The following is a 14,174-nucleotide window of genomic DNA, read 5'->3' as shown; positions in this document are numbered from 1 at the left end:
TAAAAACAACAGAGTTTGTACAAAAAAGTGAGTTGTCCTAGTAACTGGAGAAACACTGAAACACCCTAAAAAAGCTCTAGAAGTATACTTCAAGGAAATACCAACATGATCTGCTTCTGGATGTATATAATAAATGCTCAGTGATATGAAAGAAGACTCAAGTCCTGAAGATTATTTGTCATGCTGCTTAACAAGGAAATCACTGAGACAAAGACTGACAACAGTGAGCAGAAATGCAGCAAATCTTTCAGGCCCCTGTTTTGACATGTGGGTCTTTTATTACTTGAGTTTTCCATATTCTCAAGAAAAGGGTCCCACAGGTGGTCCTGCTCAAGACAGCCTTGCAGATGAGTTCCGTCCAGTTAGGATAAAATAACGTATGTTCTCGTTAAGCCAAATGCAAACAGTGATGAAGGGGAATGTACTGCTATGTCACATCGAGCAATCAGGAAACAAACCTTTGACATAATGCAGCAGGCAGATAATAAGACCCCATAGTTAGCAACAAATGAGACTACACTTAATTTGCTGTGCAATGTTCGTGTAATTAGATAAATTTGGTACCGGCAAGACAGCAGACAGCTAAAATATGGGCTTGATGAATTGGGGGCTCTCTGTCAGGCACCGATCACATTAATCATAAAGCCAAAACTCAGTGACACAGTTTTTCTTCCAAACATTTGCCATAATTTTCTAGAGTGAAAGTATGCACATGCTTTCTTTTTGAGTTGATTACTTTAAACAGAAGGATGGATTTCTGCACCATCAGGATAAAGTACAATTTTCTAGAGGCTCAACTGTGCCCACAGAGTCCACCCAACCTACTGAACAAGAGCCACGCAACCAGTAAGTATGTTCTAGCCCAGCTCCACCACAATGTTCTGGATGATTTCACACTGGACGTCTGCAAGAGAGGAGGGTGAGCACTATGTTATGACCTCCAGAGCAGAGACTGGAGGAGAGAAGAGGAAGAAAAAAAGAGAATCAGAACAAAAACTAGAGGAGGAAAGGGCAGGAGATGAGGGAGGTTAAGATGTTTGCAGATAAAATTAAAGGAGAAAAATTGTTGAGACACTAACTCCACAGCTGGTGCGAATCTTCCCATTGTGGTTGTATCGTAGTTCAGGGCACTTGGAAATGAGCCAAACAGAAGTGACATTCCCTTGACCCTAAAAAACTCCCAGAGCCAAGAAGCAGTTGGCTGCTCAGCTTTGGTGCTTCACCAGCCCCAAAGGCACCCTTCAGTGCAATGCCCAGGTAGTTTCAAAGATCCCTGTGTTTCCTCTTCTAAGACCAGGAACCAAGTTTTCTCTCCAGTGCCTCACAAGTCATTGTTGTGAGAGGTGCTGCTGAGAAGGTGAAGGATCCCAAAGAAGAAGGGCAATAGGTGTTTGCCAGCAACTCTACCCAAATACTAAGCAGGACACTTTTGTCCACTAACAGACAAACGTGGTCACAGGGAAGACAATGGATTATTAATATCAGCTCAGATGAAATGAAACCTCATCTGCCACCACTGTACACTTGGCCAGGATTAATCAACTGGACAAGCCCAACATGATAAAATACTGGCTCCCGTCACTGGGAGTTATGATTCATAGGTACATAGCACCAGCTGGTGAGCTCGCGGTGGTGTTTGGAGAAGACCCTGCTTCATGACCCCACTGAAGAAACTGCTGTGGAGCCCCAGGGCAGATGCAGTACACCCAATCCTTGCCGCGAGGAATAAAGGGGAGCACTGAGAGGGGTGGACAAATAACCTGTGCCAAACTTCTGAGCATCTGCCATCCTCCCTTCTAACCACTGTTTTGAATGTTGCCCCTTTCAGAAGTCAGTATGTGCTTTACTAGCCAGAGCTCTGGCTTATGCACTGTCTCCCAGAATATTTTTTTTATTAATCTGTCTTTCTTTTTTCTACAATTTTTGCATGTGCTTGCACACAAGAGCAAAACTACTTCATTCAGCCCCTCTCAGCCCCCCACAATTTCCATGTTAGCAACCTGCTCTGTCTTTCCCCTTTGCACGCAGCATGGAAGGAGCTGCTCTGCCCCTTTAAACATCGAGTCAAACTGACTGCCAGCCAGAAAGACAAGGACTTGTCTTCTCGTAGGATCCAGGGGAATGCCCTATCATTTTTTTCCCCCAGCATTTTGGAAGCGGAATAAAGCCCTGGTAGCTGTGGGACTCCACAGATCTTCTGGCTGCCGCTGTCTGTGTTACTTGCCTCCCGGGGACTGTTCCCCCACTCGCACCTCTCCAGAAAAAGTGCAGCTCTACAAACAGCCCCCGCAAAGCAGGGTGAGCACTGACCCCGGCCGGACAGCAATGGGGTTCCCAGGGGTCAAATGAGAGGTTTTTAAGTGATGAACCCTATTTGTTCTTCTGTTGCTCTTCTTGCAAAATGTTTCTGTCCCTTATAGGTTCCCCTACACCAAGTGCCCTGAGACCTGTTCCTCAGCTGATGGCTGAGACCTGTGTTACAGATGTGAGTAGAGAGATTTCAGGGCTGCCGTGGGACCACAAACCCCATCAGGCTGCTCCTCACCTCCCATGGGGATGGTGCATTTCAGGGACCGGGAGAAACCCTTCTGGCTGCACAGTCACTACAGCCTCTGCTCACATCCCCGCTGGCTCCTTTTCCCCTGCCCTAATCAAAGCGTACAGGACATGAGCACAGATCTCTCTATAAACGGGTCTTCCAACGCATCAAGGACTATTGAGCTGTCATGTCCTGGATAAGGAGATTAAACACAATCCCCCCCTTTTGGGGCACAGCCTCTGACCGGCTCCTATGCTCGCTGCCCATCAGCTGCCCCGAGGAGGGGCGGCTCTCGTGAGGAGGTCACCACCAAAACCCAGGGTCCTGCCCCTCCAGAGCAGACACAGACACTAGCGTGAGGACCTGCCTCTTCACCACATTTTAGAAAACGCCGCCCAGCCTGTCCAGGCTGTCGTCCGGTGAAATCAAACCGAATCACAGCATTCCCGGCAGCCATTCGCCGCCATCTGCGCCGCTGGCGGGCAGGGAGGAACGGAACGCAAGGTCTCCAAATGGAGGGAGCAGCGCTGGGTCTTCACTGAGATGGTGCCAGAAATGACCCAGGCACGGCGGGATGCGAGAAACAGTGTGGGCGCAAAAACACAGATCGAGCCTGTCCCTGGGACCTTATCGAGCCTGATAACGACACAGAAGCCCTGTACTCCCATCCTGCTCCCATACGGCACTTCTATAGGTTTAACAGAGCTGTAGAGCATTCCTGCCAGGCAGGTCAGTATTGTCACTGGATGGGGACAGTGGGGTGGAGGGTAGCCAGCAGGGCCAGGCTGCCAAGAGGGCAGCGAGTCCCCGGGACTTTAGCAGCGGGATTCAGCATACCGCGGGCGGCCGACATTTTAGCAAGGCACGGGAGCAGAGGTGCAAGACTTACCCGTGGATAGCGTGGATAGAGTGAGGTTCGTAATGGTATCGTCCTTCCTGGTGGCGCATGTCAATTGGCAAAGGAGCGTGGAAGGCCGGAAAAATGTGCTGCGGCACTGTTGAGGGGAATAGAAGAAGAAAAAAAAAGGGACTTCAAAAACTTTTCCTTTCCTTTTAAAACAATTTCAAAGGCACTAAATCTCCATGAATTTCAGAGCAAGAGCAGCGCAAGACAAGGGGTCTTCATGATATCAGCGCTATCATACACCAGAGAAGTGGAATGAATAAATAATCAAAGTCATGCGGAGAAATCCTACATCTTCGACATAAAAGATCTCCAACAGGGTTTTTGACAAAGACAAGCAGCTAAGCGCTCTTTGAACTTGAGGAGATTATAGGAAGCACCAAGGAAAACTAGACTTGCAACGCAAATCAGACTCAACAGAGCCTGGCGGGATCCAGACCTGCGTCGTCCCTCATGCCTAGAGTGGCAGCAAACACCTCTCCTGAAGGTCTGTACACACAGCTTGGAAATATTTACCTAAAAATGTAACAGCAAGAGCAGAGCTAATGCAGACGGTCTAGGCAGTCAGAAGAGGCTCAAAAGTGCCTACTGCCAGGTTCTGAGAGAAAAGACCAAATTGCTCTCACTTGTAATCACTTGAGGCCCTATTTTTTATTCATTTGAGAAGCTTGTTTCATCTTTGATGGAAAGATAAAGTGGTCTCAAAAGGCAGAGAACACCTACATTGACTTATTAAATCTACAGGTTTTAATATTTATTATTGACCCAAAAGTTAACAGCGAGAATATTTGAGTGAGTCGAGCCGATGGAAAATTCATCAGATTATTTCTCCACGCCACCCCCAACAATGCTGCCTGTCCGCCTGGGCCTTTCTTGCTAAAATTACAGAAGCTAAAGAAATACAATTAGCAGAGCCTTGATAACGATACTGTACAATCGCCCTCTGATAGGGCTCATTGCATCTGTAATGACGCCACTTTCTAGTTTTGTACCAGCGATAGGCTTAAAGTTAAAAGGCTGGTCTTGCTCTGCCTTTACAAACAGTCAGAAGTTCTTCATTAAAGATTATTTAATATTGTCATAGGTCTTCCCGTTCCCTCCGTGGCTTCTTGGCCTTTCCGTCTAACTGGAGACTAAAAGCAAAACAAAACCAACCTCCTAAGTGAGCGTTTCAAAACCCAGTCTGCGCTCAGTATTTCACTGTGACTTGCCTCCGCGACAGGTAGCATCTCTCTGTAGGTGGGAAGCACCATCCAAAACCAAAGTGTCAAGGCTTGGGTCAAGTCTCTCGCTGATGCTCAGCAAACGCCAAACTCTTTTTCTATGAAAGACTTAAAATTCAGCCTTTCGCATCTGTGACTCCAGCTGCAACAGAGCTACGCCGACTCCATCCGGCAGGGCTGTGCTCCTTTCAGGTCCATCGCGCAAAGCCTGCGTGAAATCCCCGTATACGTCTTTCCCGGCATATCAGCAAGAGGATCTGAGGCTCCTACTCCCATTGCAACGTACAATCCCCAAGCACAGCGCGGCACAGGCGCGTCAGCCGGGCTGCCGGGAGAGGTGAGAGACTACACAAAAACAACCCTCCTGCCAACTCTGCTGAAAGGCGTTAAGCTAAGGTAGTCGGGGTGGAAAGTATTTAAGGCTCCGCAGCAGACTTGCTCTCCGTGCTCCAGCAAAGGGCTGGCACCGCACACTACCTGATACACTGGGAGCATTTTTGCAGCTCGCCTAATGTCAGGACACAGTAGGGTAACTGTTAACTGCCTTCCCCCCTTCTGCTCCCCTCCCGTCCTCTCCCAAAAGCAGCTCAAGGAGAGAATAAACTTGCATCCTTTAGGATTTGCTTTGGCAGGAGGAAGATTCACCCTTTAACCGTCCTGGATATGGACAATTTGTTACATAGGGACACTTGTAAGGAGCCTTCATTTTAAGAGGCAGCTAGTGTTTTTCCAGGTCAGAAATGCAGCAGAGTTCAGCCGTCACATCCCAGCCCCTGCTCACGCAGCACCATACGGTCTCTGGTCTCCCCAAACCACGCTCAGCCCAAACCGCTGCAGGGCTGGCAGACACCTTAAAGCTGCTGTCCTCCTCCCTGGGGACATTGCTGTCCCCTGGCCACAGCTACGACCACAACCCACAGCTGCTGTGGGGACCAGAGGGAGTGGGGCAAGGAGGTTTTACATCATCACATACCAAGCACGGTCACGAAATCCACTGTCCCTGCACAGACAATCCTGATGCCAGACAACACAGACATCTCCTCCAGCCTGCGCCGCTAGGCTGGGCTTACTGCAGTGCTCACCCCGTGTTTATACCATTCAAACCCAAAGGAACAGGGACTCTTCTGCGGTCCTGGGACCAACCTACACAGCCCACCTGGTAGTATCCCTACAGGTGAAGTTTTGCAAACTCCCAAACCAGCGTGGCTGATCTGCCTGTAACGGGCAGGTCCAGGGCTGGGTTAACCCCAGTCTGCAGGCAAGTGTGAGTCCACATGGGCTGAAACTGCTTTAGCCATTGTGGTAGTGTTTTAAAAATACGGAAAGTCATATCCTAATCCTTGGGCCCATTCCCTGAACCAGTTTAATCACTAATAATGATGAAACCATTAAGAAACGGGTCAATCTGAATCTCTTAAAACCCAGCCAGTTATGTTTTATTTTGTAACTGTGCATTTCTGAATGACTGATTGTTGAGGTAATATTGGAAATTTCTGTGCTAAAAGAGTCTTTCCCTGTCACTCAAGAGAACTGGGAAAAAGAAAACATGGGGTGTTTGCTGCCTGGCCTCCTTTCCTAGCTATCTGTTGGTATAAAAATGACATCTGAAGAGAAATTCTCCCTCTTCACACCTCTGATTATTAATGGGAGAAAAATTTCCACAAACTTCCTCCCTCCCACTGGCACCGTTGGTTTGTTTTCAGCGTTTCAACCTATTTTGACCGTGGGAGGGTCAGCAATGTGTCTGCCTTGGGCGCCTGTTTCACTCTGCCACTCTTATTTCTAACCCTGCCACGTGCCCTGCTTTGCTGCCGCCAAGGGCGAGGGGCAGGGTTGTTTTCGGCGATGTCCTTTTGCAACGTCCCACTTCAGGGCTTCGCCTCTGCTCCCCTGCCTGGGAACACCCGCCAAGCCTATGGGCTCCAGTGGCTGGTGCTGTTCCTTTTTATTCTCTTCCAGGTGCTTGGTCAGAAATAATGAATGGTTTTATAGGCAATCAACTACCAATTCATAAACGTCAGCCCAGCTCTGCTTCTTGTTCCCACCCCTCCCGAAGAGGACGGCGAGCTGGCAGCAGGACAGCAACACACGCCGTTAACAAAGATGGATGTTTTACACATACGAGTTAAAAAGACAATTATATTCAATTACTTCAAGTAAGTCACGGTGATGTATTCCTGAATAGCCACGGGAAGGGCAATATGATGATTAGGGCAATGAATTTGCCAACTTTAATCTAATCAAGGCAATCTTTTGTTTAGCATTATCTGCTTTGCAGTGGCAGAGGATTTACCAAACCCAAGCAATCTTCGCAGATTTAACCCCAAACCTGCCCAATTAGCGCTAATGATGACTATTTTACACAGAGAGAGGAAGGTTTTAGCAGGAGGCCTGGGGAAAGCATTCCCCCTGGAAAAAGTTGGGCCACGCCAAGCCATGCGGCACGACATGCTGCGGCACGAAGGCACGACGTGTCACTTCCAAAAGTCCCCTAGCGCTGGAACAACAGATAAACATTTTCTCTGGCTCCTGCGGAAGGAAGAGAAAAAAACAAAGACCAAATCAAAGCAGCACCCAAGGGGCAGGGCCGACAGAAAACAGGGTGTTTCGTACAGAAGCAACACGGCTCTTCGTCAAGCCCGTGGCACGCAGCTCCCGGGGTGAAGCACGGCGGCAGAGCAGCAAGGCGCAGCGGGGAGGCCCCACCTTCCACCCAGCCGCTGCTCGCGCAGGAATGCGTCTGCTCCACCACGCCATTTGATAAGGGGAAAGACGCTGCTACCTGTCCCCACTTGTCGGAGCTGATTTTCTGGCCAAGGTTTATGAGCAAGACACGGACCTCCCACTGCTGTATTCTCATCCTTGTCTATTCGAAGGCCAGCCAACCCTCTGGCTTCAAAGAGAAAAGATATGAAGCAGAAACGCAGGTTTAAAGGGGATGTCCCTTTGCCGAAAATCCCAGGAATCAGGGAGGGAGGCGTCAGAAACAGGCATTTTTTGAGGATGATGCAGGCTTTTGATTATCTCCACAGATAAACCTGTGCTTCAAGAGAAACACAGACTGCATGTACGGGTTTGCATAGCAAGCAAAGGAGCCGTTTTGACATCACTCGCAGCAGCACCTCTTTTTGAGCCCAAAAAGGAGAATTAGGAAGGGTCAAACAAGCTTTTTCTATTCCAAATACTTCAGCCTACACACGTGATCACTAAAAAAAAAAGTGCAGCAGAAGAAAAGAAATCAGACCTCATGCCACTGAGTCGGGTTTCATTTGCAGTTCGCTTTGACAAAAGCAGTTCAGAAAGCCCTTGGGAAAGCATTTAAAGGATGTCTTCTGTTCCCACTTGCAACTGGGGAGCTGCAGCATGACTGGCTGGGGAGACACCCTGAGAAGCCCCACATACGCCCTCTGTACCATCCCACATGCACTGGGCTCCCACTGCATTATCTAAAGCACATGTGAGCTGCACGGGCCACCAGGTAGGCTAAACAAATGCGGTTTTCCTATGGATGTCCAACAGTCTTCTGTGGGAACAAGCAGTTCAGCCTGTGAGTGGGCTCCTTTGTCATCAGGAATAGAGCATAAACATTTTGCAATCAACAGGGAAAGTAATTTGTTGAGGAAAAAAAGTAAAAGATTGCTGTCTGGATAATTCAGTACCTGCAGTGCTTTTCTCAACAAGTTTGCAAAAACACCCATAAAAAATTAACATTTTATAAAAGAGGAAAAACAAATACTGACTTCTTGAGATCCCTTTTGGCTTGTTTTCCTAAGGTTTTAGTGCTGCATGGAACACAGCTTTCAGAAAGGGATCACAAGCTACCTTGCAAAGACTTAACAAAGCTTCACCTCTTCTTCGGAAGAGAAGCAAACACGTGCATTTGAAACGTAGCTTTTTTTTTTTTTACTGAAGAGGGGCTGAAACAGGGTAATGTAAAATAACTTGCCCAAGACTACACAGTCAAACAAGAGCAGGTTCCCCAGCGAACCTCAACCACAGCAGGCAGAAACTGCAACTTTATCTCTAAAAGGCTTCAGAGCCCGGGGGTATTGGATTGATTTGGATTAGTGAGAGAAAAACTTCTCCAGACAACAGCTCATGCACTCTTGTCACCACGGTATCATTAGTAGCTGTGCACAAGCAGCTGACACAGAAAAAAAATGGGAAGGGGATGTCCCAGAAGATGCTGGTGAGTGTCCATGAGTGCTTCTGCAGCAGCAGCACTGTGCCGTCACGGGCCACATCCCTGTTACTGGGGGTGGTGGGACGCTGCTTGGTGCCACGCGGCAGCTTGCAACAGCTTCTGGGTTTTTTCTTTCCCAGGTCCAGCTGCTTTGAAAAGGATAATAGGAAAATAACTGCTGTCTGCGCTAGATGCTACATGGAAACCTCTAAGACATGAGAGGAGGCATTCGCTAGTTTTCCACATCTCCAGAGCAAAGACCCTTCTCACTGCCCACATTTTCCCCCAGATGTCCAAATCTCACTCTCTTCTCAAGGACAAGGTTAAAGATACAATAACCATGAAGTGTCCTTCACTCAGTCATTACCCAGAGAAGCCCAAAGCATCAAGTGAGAAATAAATTGTAGGTGGCATTTGTTTCCTTGTTAAGCTTTTTAAAGTCCCAGTTTTACTCATCCACAGCGTACATTTTAAAGGGTCGCATTTTGACATGCGACGGCTGTGGCGGCAAACATCAGGTTTGTTTTGAAACGGCAAAGAGGGGCTCGTGCTTTGCTCCCCAGACTTCCTGCAGTGATTTTCCTCATGTCAGAGCTCCCCTGGTCTCGGTGGGCTTCAGAGCATCGCCTGACGGCCTCGGTGCGTGAGCAGGGGAGGTAAACCGGGCCCCGGGCGACCGAGTGTGTGTGTGGCTACTTGACTGCCTTTGATAGTCCCTCCTAGGCGTTTCAGTGTTCTGTTTGGATGGCCGTCCCTCCGGCAAAGTGCTGCAGGGCTGTAGGTGTCGGCAAGGGAGATGTTTTTGTGTTTGTGTGACGTCCCCAGCATAATGATCTCGCTGTTTAAGTGAGTTGAGCGAATGAATGAGCACAAGAAAAACATCTTTGCTGAAAGCGCAGCCAAAGTTAATGCACCATTAATAATGGCCTGGGTGAATTATTGGAAGAGATAATAGGCCTGGGGTCAGGGAAGGTCTGAGACAAAGAACGGGGAAAATTGGGTCACAGAAACATGACAGAGCAGATCACGCTGATGCGCCTGTGGGATTCTCCTTGGATGAAGTCATGTACCACCACACAGAATATTAAGGGCTTTGCAGGGAGAGCCATTCCCAGAACCAGTGCTCGGATCAATACGGGGAGGAGGGGGAGCAGACACACAAGACTACAGTAGCTGCCTCTTAGCCCCTCACGAGCCCCCGTCTGAGGGCTTCGCTTTAATGCTGTTTAGGTACTTTGCAAAATACACCAACTGCACGCCTACCTCAACAAGGAATAATTATGTGGTTGCTAAATACACCAATCTGCATTTTTTTCTAAGCAGAGAGAAGTGTCTGGGGGCGTATCTGCCTTCCCCAAACAGCAGCACCGTGCGTTTCACCAAAAGCCATCTCAGGTGCTTCAGCAGCTCCACTTTTCTGTCTCCAAAATCACGGCAGACCAGCCATGGAACCGCAGCCTCATCTCCCGCCCCGCCAGCTGCCTGGCTTCACGACACTAAATTACCGACTAACCTTGCTTTGTCAGAATTTCCCTTCTTTAAAATGGAGATAATAATACCTCCCTACCTCGGAGGTTTGGTTAATGTTTATACAGCGCTTTAAAAATGATGTGGTAATTAAGTGCTCAGTATTATTATATCAACGTGTGTAATGATTCCAGCAGACAGCACTATAAACAGGGCTGCACCATGCGTGCTTTTCTTTTGTTTGGCTTGTTAGCATTTGGTTTGGTTTTCATACGGCATACTTCAATTATTATTGGTTAATTATTATGTTGTTATATTACCTGCTCAGTGGCTTTGACAAAAATAAGAGAGGAACTACACAGGTAAAATAATAGCAAATATTCATCCTGGCGTGTTACAAACACTATAGCAAGGATAAATGGGAGGCAGGCTCCCACCAGCTCACCTCCGGGAGACCCCTCTCCCACCCCAAGCATTACGGGCCATTTTGAAACACATCCAGCCAGCTGTTTCCATCCAGAGGGATGCAGAACCAGTTTTCTCTTCTTCTTACATACTTAATGAAGAAAGATGGTGGTAGCCTGATTTACAAAACTACTCTTCTCAGGCAATGCGTGTCAGGATGCTTGAGAGGGCAACATGCTTAGCTTAACAGTGGGTTGGGTACAGCAAGCCAAGCTTCCCATTCAGGTAAGCAATAAAGAGCACACAACTAACTTCTGTTGGACAAACAGCTCAGGTAATCGTAAATACCTTGTAGGAGTGTTGGAAGGAAAAGGGGCCTTGCTGGGGTGCAGATACATGAAAAGTAAACAAGAAATAATAAAAAAGACGTTGCCCTTCAGCTATAAACCCACCAAAAAGCCTTGAAACAAGCATTATTGTGCTGACACCTCAAAACACCTGAAGGATAGAGTCAGCGTGACTTCATGCTTGAAGAAACTGAGGTGCAGTGAGGAGCAGAGGACACCGCCAAGAAGGCTTGCCTCTCCTCTTGCCTCTTCTCCAGCAGTACTGCTGGAGCACCCCCCACACACACACCCCACCACCACAGAAATACCGGGGAGCTGTTTGCTTCCCTGCCAGCTGGCAGCGAGACCACACATGTGTCCGCTCAGCTCCCTGCAGGGACACGGACTTCGGATGTCCATGGGGATGCGGTACTTACTTTATGCAGAATAAAGCCCATTCCTGGGGTTACCTGCATAATAAAAGCTGTTATAAAGGCCACAAGACACAGCAAACATCTCTGTCTGACGCTGCAAATGCAAGTCTGCCCCTCTCCAGCATCCCAGAGAAAATCTACTTGGGAGCCATCACAACAACCATCCATCCTCTTGGGGACAGCCCAGAGGAGTATAACCTCTTACAAAGTTTATTCTACTGCTTCAGCTCAGGTGGAAGAACAAAGAAAAAGTCTTTTGAAGATGCTGAGGGCTGCCATTAAGCAGCCCCCACCTAGGACACAGGCACCGCCGGCACATGGCAGGTGGAAAAGTCGTCCTGGTGGCCACGCAGCCAGGGAACACGATTCAGCCCGGCCACTGTTTTTGCATTTGGGCAGCGCTGCTGAGCCGCAGGCTGTGTCCAAAAGCGGGGCAGGCAGTCGTCTGCAGAGCGAGCTGACTCTTGCAGCTGGGAAGGGGCGAGATTAGATCAGCGAGCTCCCCCCGCGGCCCTGTGGCCAACTCGAGGCAAGACGGAAGGAATTTGCCCATAAATTTCCTCCCCATCCCAAGAAGGAGGCAGCACGCTTAAATGAACTCAGGCCCTAATGGAAGTAGGATATTGTTGTTCATCTCGACATCTAACCCATCCTGAAGCTCCTGGCAGCTCTGTTCAGCTCGTTCCTGTGCACCGCCTGACCTTTGTTAAGGGCATTAAACCTGTCAGTCTTTTCCTCGGCAAAAGAGCTGGAACAATGACAGTGAAGCTAAAAATGGCCTTTCCCTCTACATGGAAAATTTAGATTAAAAATGTAAGAGTTCATTGACATTTTCTACAAGAATGCAGAATTGTCATCACGAAATCAAACCCTGAAATACCTGAGTTGCTACCTACCATCTCCAAAACGCTGCATGAGGGTCTGCCTCAGCCACTGAAGGGCTGGGGACAGCTGTCCCGGTAGGGACAGCCCAGCTGCTGCCAGCAGGGACATGAGGACACCAGGAGACCCTGCAACATGCCCCCATGCAGTAGCTGGCTTTGCAGCATGCTTCAGGTGTGACCAAAAATAGGGCACTTTGCTTCTTGGTGAGAAAACAGGAATTTTCTGAAGCCTGTGGACAACCTTCATGAAAAGTTCAGGCTTTGCTATTCTAAAATAGGTTCTACCCAAAACTTTCAAAAATTTCAAAATGGTGTTGGGGAGATGAACGTATTTACGTCTACAGAAGTATTTTCAGACATTCAGGTAGGCATCTGTGAATAAAGGCGATGCATTATTTATTATTCTACAAGAATTCCTGGGGTCTTCAGGTTACTGATATGTGGTAGCCTTAAGGGGACAAATCATTATTTTTTTAGACCTCTGGGAAGGGTAAATAACATGAAAGCAGAGCTCTCCTGCAGTCAGGGGGAACCCCACGAGCACAAGGAATTCCTGCAGCGGGGTGCCCAAACACCAAAGCTCAGATGGCTTTCCAAAGAGCAATAATTAGAAAAGTCTCTTGATCAGCCTTGCTGCTACCAGCCATCATCTTCAGTCCTAAATAGCCTGAACTGGGGGAAGGTTTAAGGCAGAACAGTTTTCTGTCAGAAAACATTTTCCAGGAACCAGCAGCTGCTGTCAAAGGCGGCACAGAAGAGATCAAGATGGTTTATGATCTATTATATTTTAGACTACAAGAAGAACGTGGAAGTGATGAACTTGAAACGCCTTGACTTTATTACAACAATATCTGCCAGCTTGGGAAGTTTCTGAAAGAGATTGCTGAGAATTTCTGCTTCCTGGGAAATTAAGAAGAAAATAAAATTGCCTTTTTTCTGCTAAGTAAGCGTTGAATTCTTCTTTGGGACACAATGAAATCTGAAGCGTCAGCAGCGCGACGGCACATGGCGACCCGTTCCACTCACACGCCACTGCTGGAGAAGTTGCCCAGGTTTCGGTCTCTGAGCTGCACTGCACAGGGTTGCCATCAAGGCCCCTCTGCTTCAGCCAGAAACATCCCAGGCTCATCGCTAGACGCTATGCAGGCACGGCGAGCCACCGAGGCTGGCACGGAGATGGGCAACAGGCTACGGATCCCATCTGGGACGTGCCAGCCTGCCCCACCACACCTGGGCAGGAGTTGCTACCTCCACGCCGAGGATTTCCAGAGCAAGCCTTTCCCACCAGTGCCGACTTTTTTTTAGATGGACGAGGAGCTGTGGCTACCGAATGGCAGAAAACAAACCCAAAAGGCCTAATGCAGCTTATTAATTCCACAGGTCTTTAGCTGCAAATGTTGAGAGTCTTGAAAATCACTTAATTGCCAGGCTGGCAGGCCAAGATGTATTTTGAGGATGCTGCCAATCTGACAGTTATTAACAAACAAAGAGGCCACAAGCCCTGACTGCACCGAGATCCTTGTTACTTCTACTCATGTGCCGCCTCCCAACAGGAAGTACTTAATAAGAATAATAATATCCCGAAAGGCCAACCTACGGCAGTGCAATTAAAAAGCTTTTCTGTCTCACTTTGAGGGGGGAAAAAAAAATGAGGGGGAAATTAAAATCAGACAGGAAATTCCACTAGAACAAGCTGGCTTATGTCCTAATAACACAGGATTGTGCCAACTCCTCCAGAAAGCAGAGGAGGGAAAGAAAAAAAAAAGGAAAAAAAAAAAAGAGAAGAAAAGAAGAAAAAGAGAAAAGCAG

The 14,174-nt window shown here is 48.1% G+C and overlaps 1 protein-coding gene across 3 annotated transcripts in view; it reads right to left on the bottom strand.

Annotated features, from left to right (window-relative positions):
- GLI2 (GLI family zinc finger 2) overlaps positions 1-14,174 on the bottom strand; it is a 197,386-nt gene that overhangs the window by 63,503 nt on the left and 119,709 nt on the right. For all 3 annotated transcript variants that reach the window (XM_049804253.1, XM_049804263.1, XM_049804273.1), the window contains one exon: positions 3,429-3,534. In XM_049804253.1, coding sequence (XP_049660210.1) covers positions 3,429-3,534 — 106 coding nt within the window. The remainder of the gene's footprint in view (positions 1-3,428; positions 3,535-14,174) is intronic.

This window comes from Accipiter gentilis, chromosome 1, assembly GCF_929443795.1.
Source record: "Accipiter gentilis chromosome 1, bAccGen1.1, whole genome shotgun sequence".
NCBI lineage: Eukaryota > Metazoa > Chordata > Aves > Accipitriformes > Accipitridae > Astur > Astur gentilis.
The sequence above is the reverse complement of the archived record's forward strand: the minus strand, read 5'-3'. Positions and strand labels throughout refer to the sequence as shown.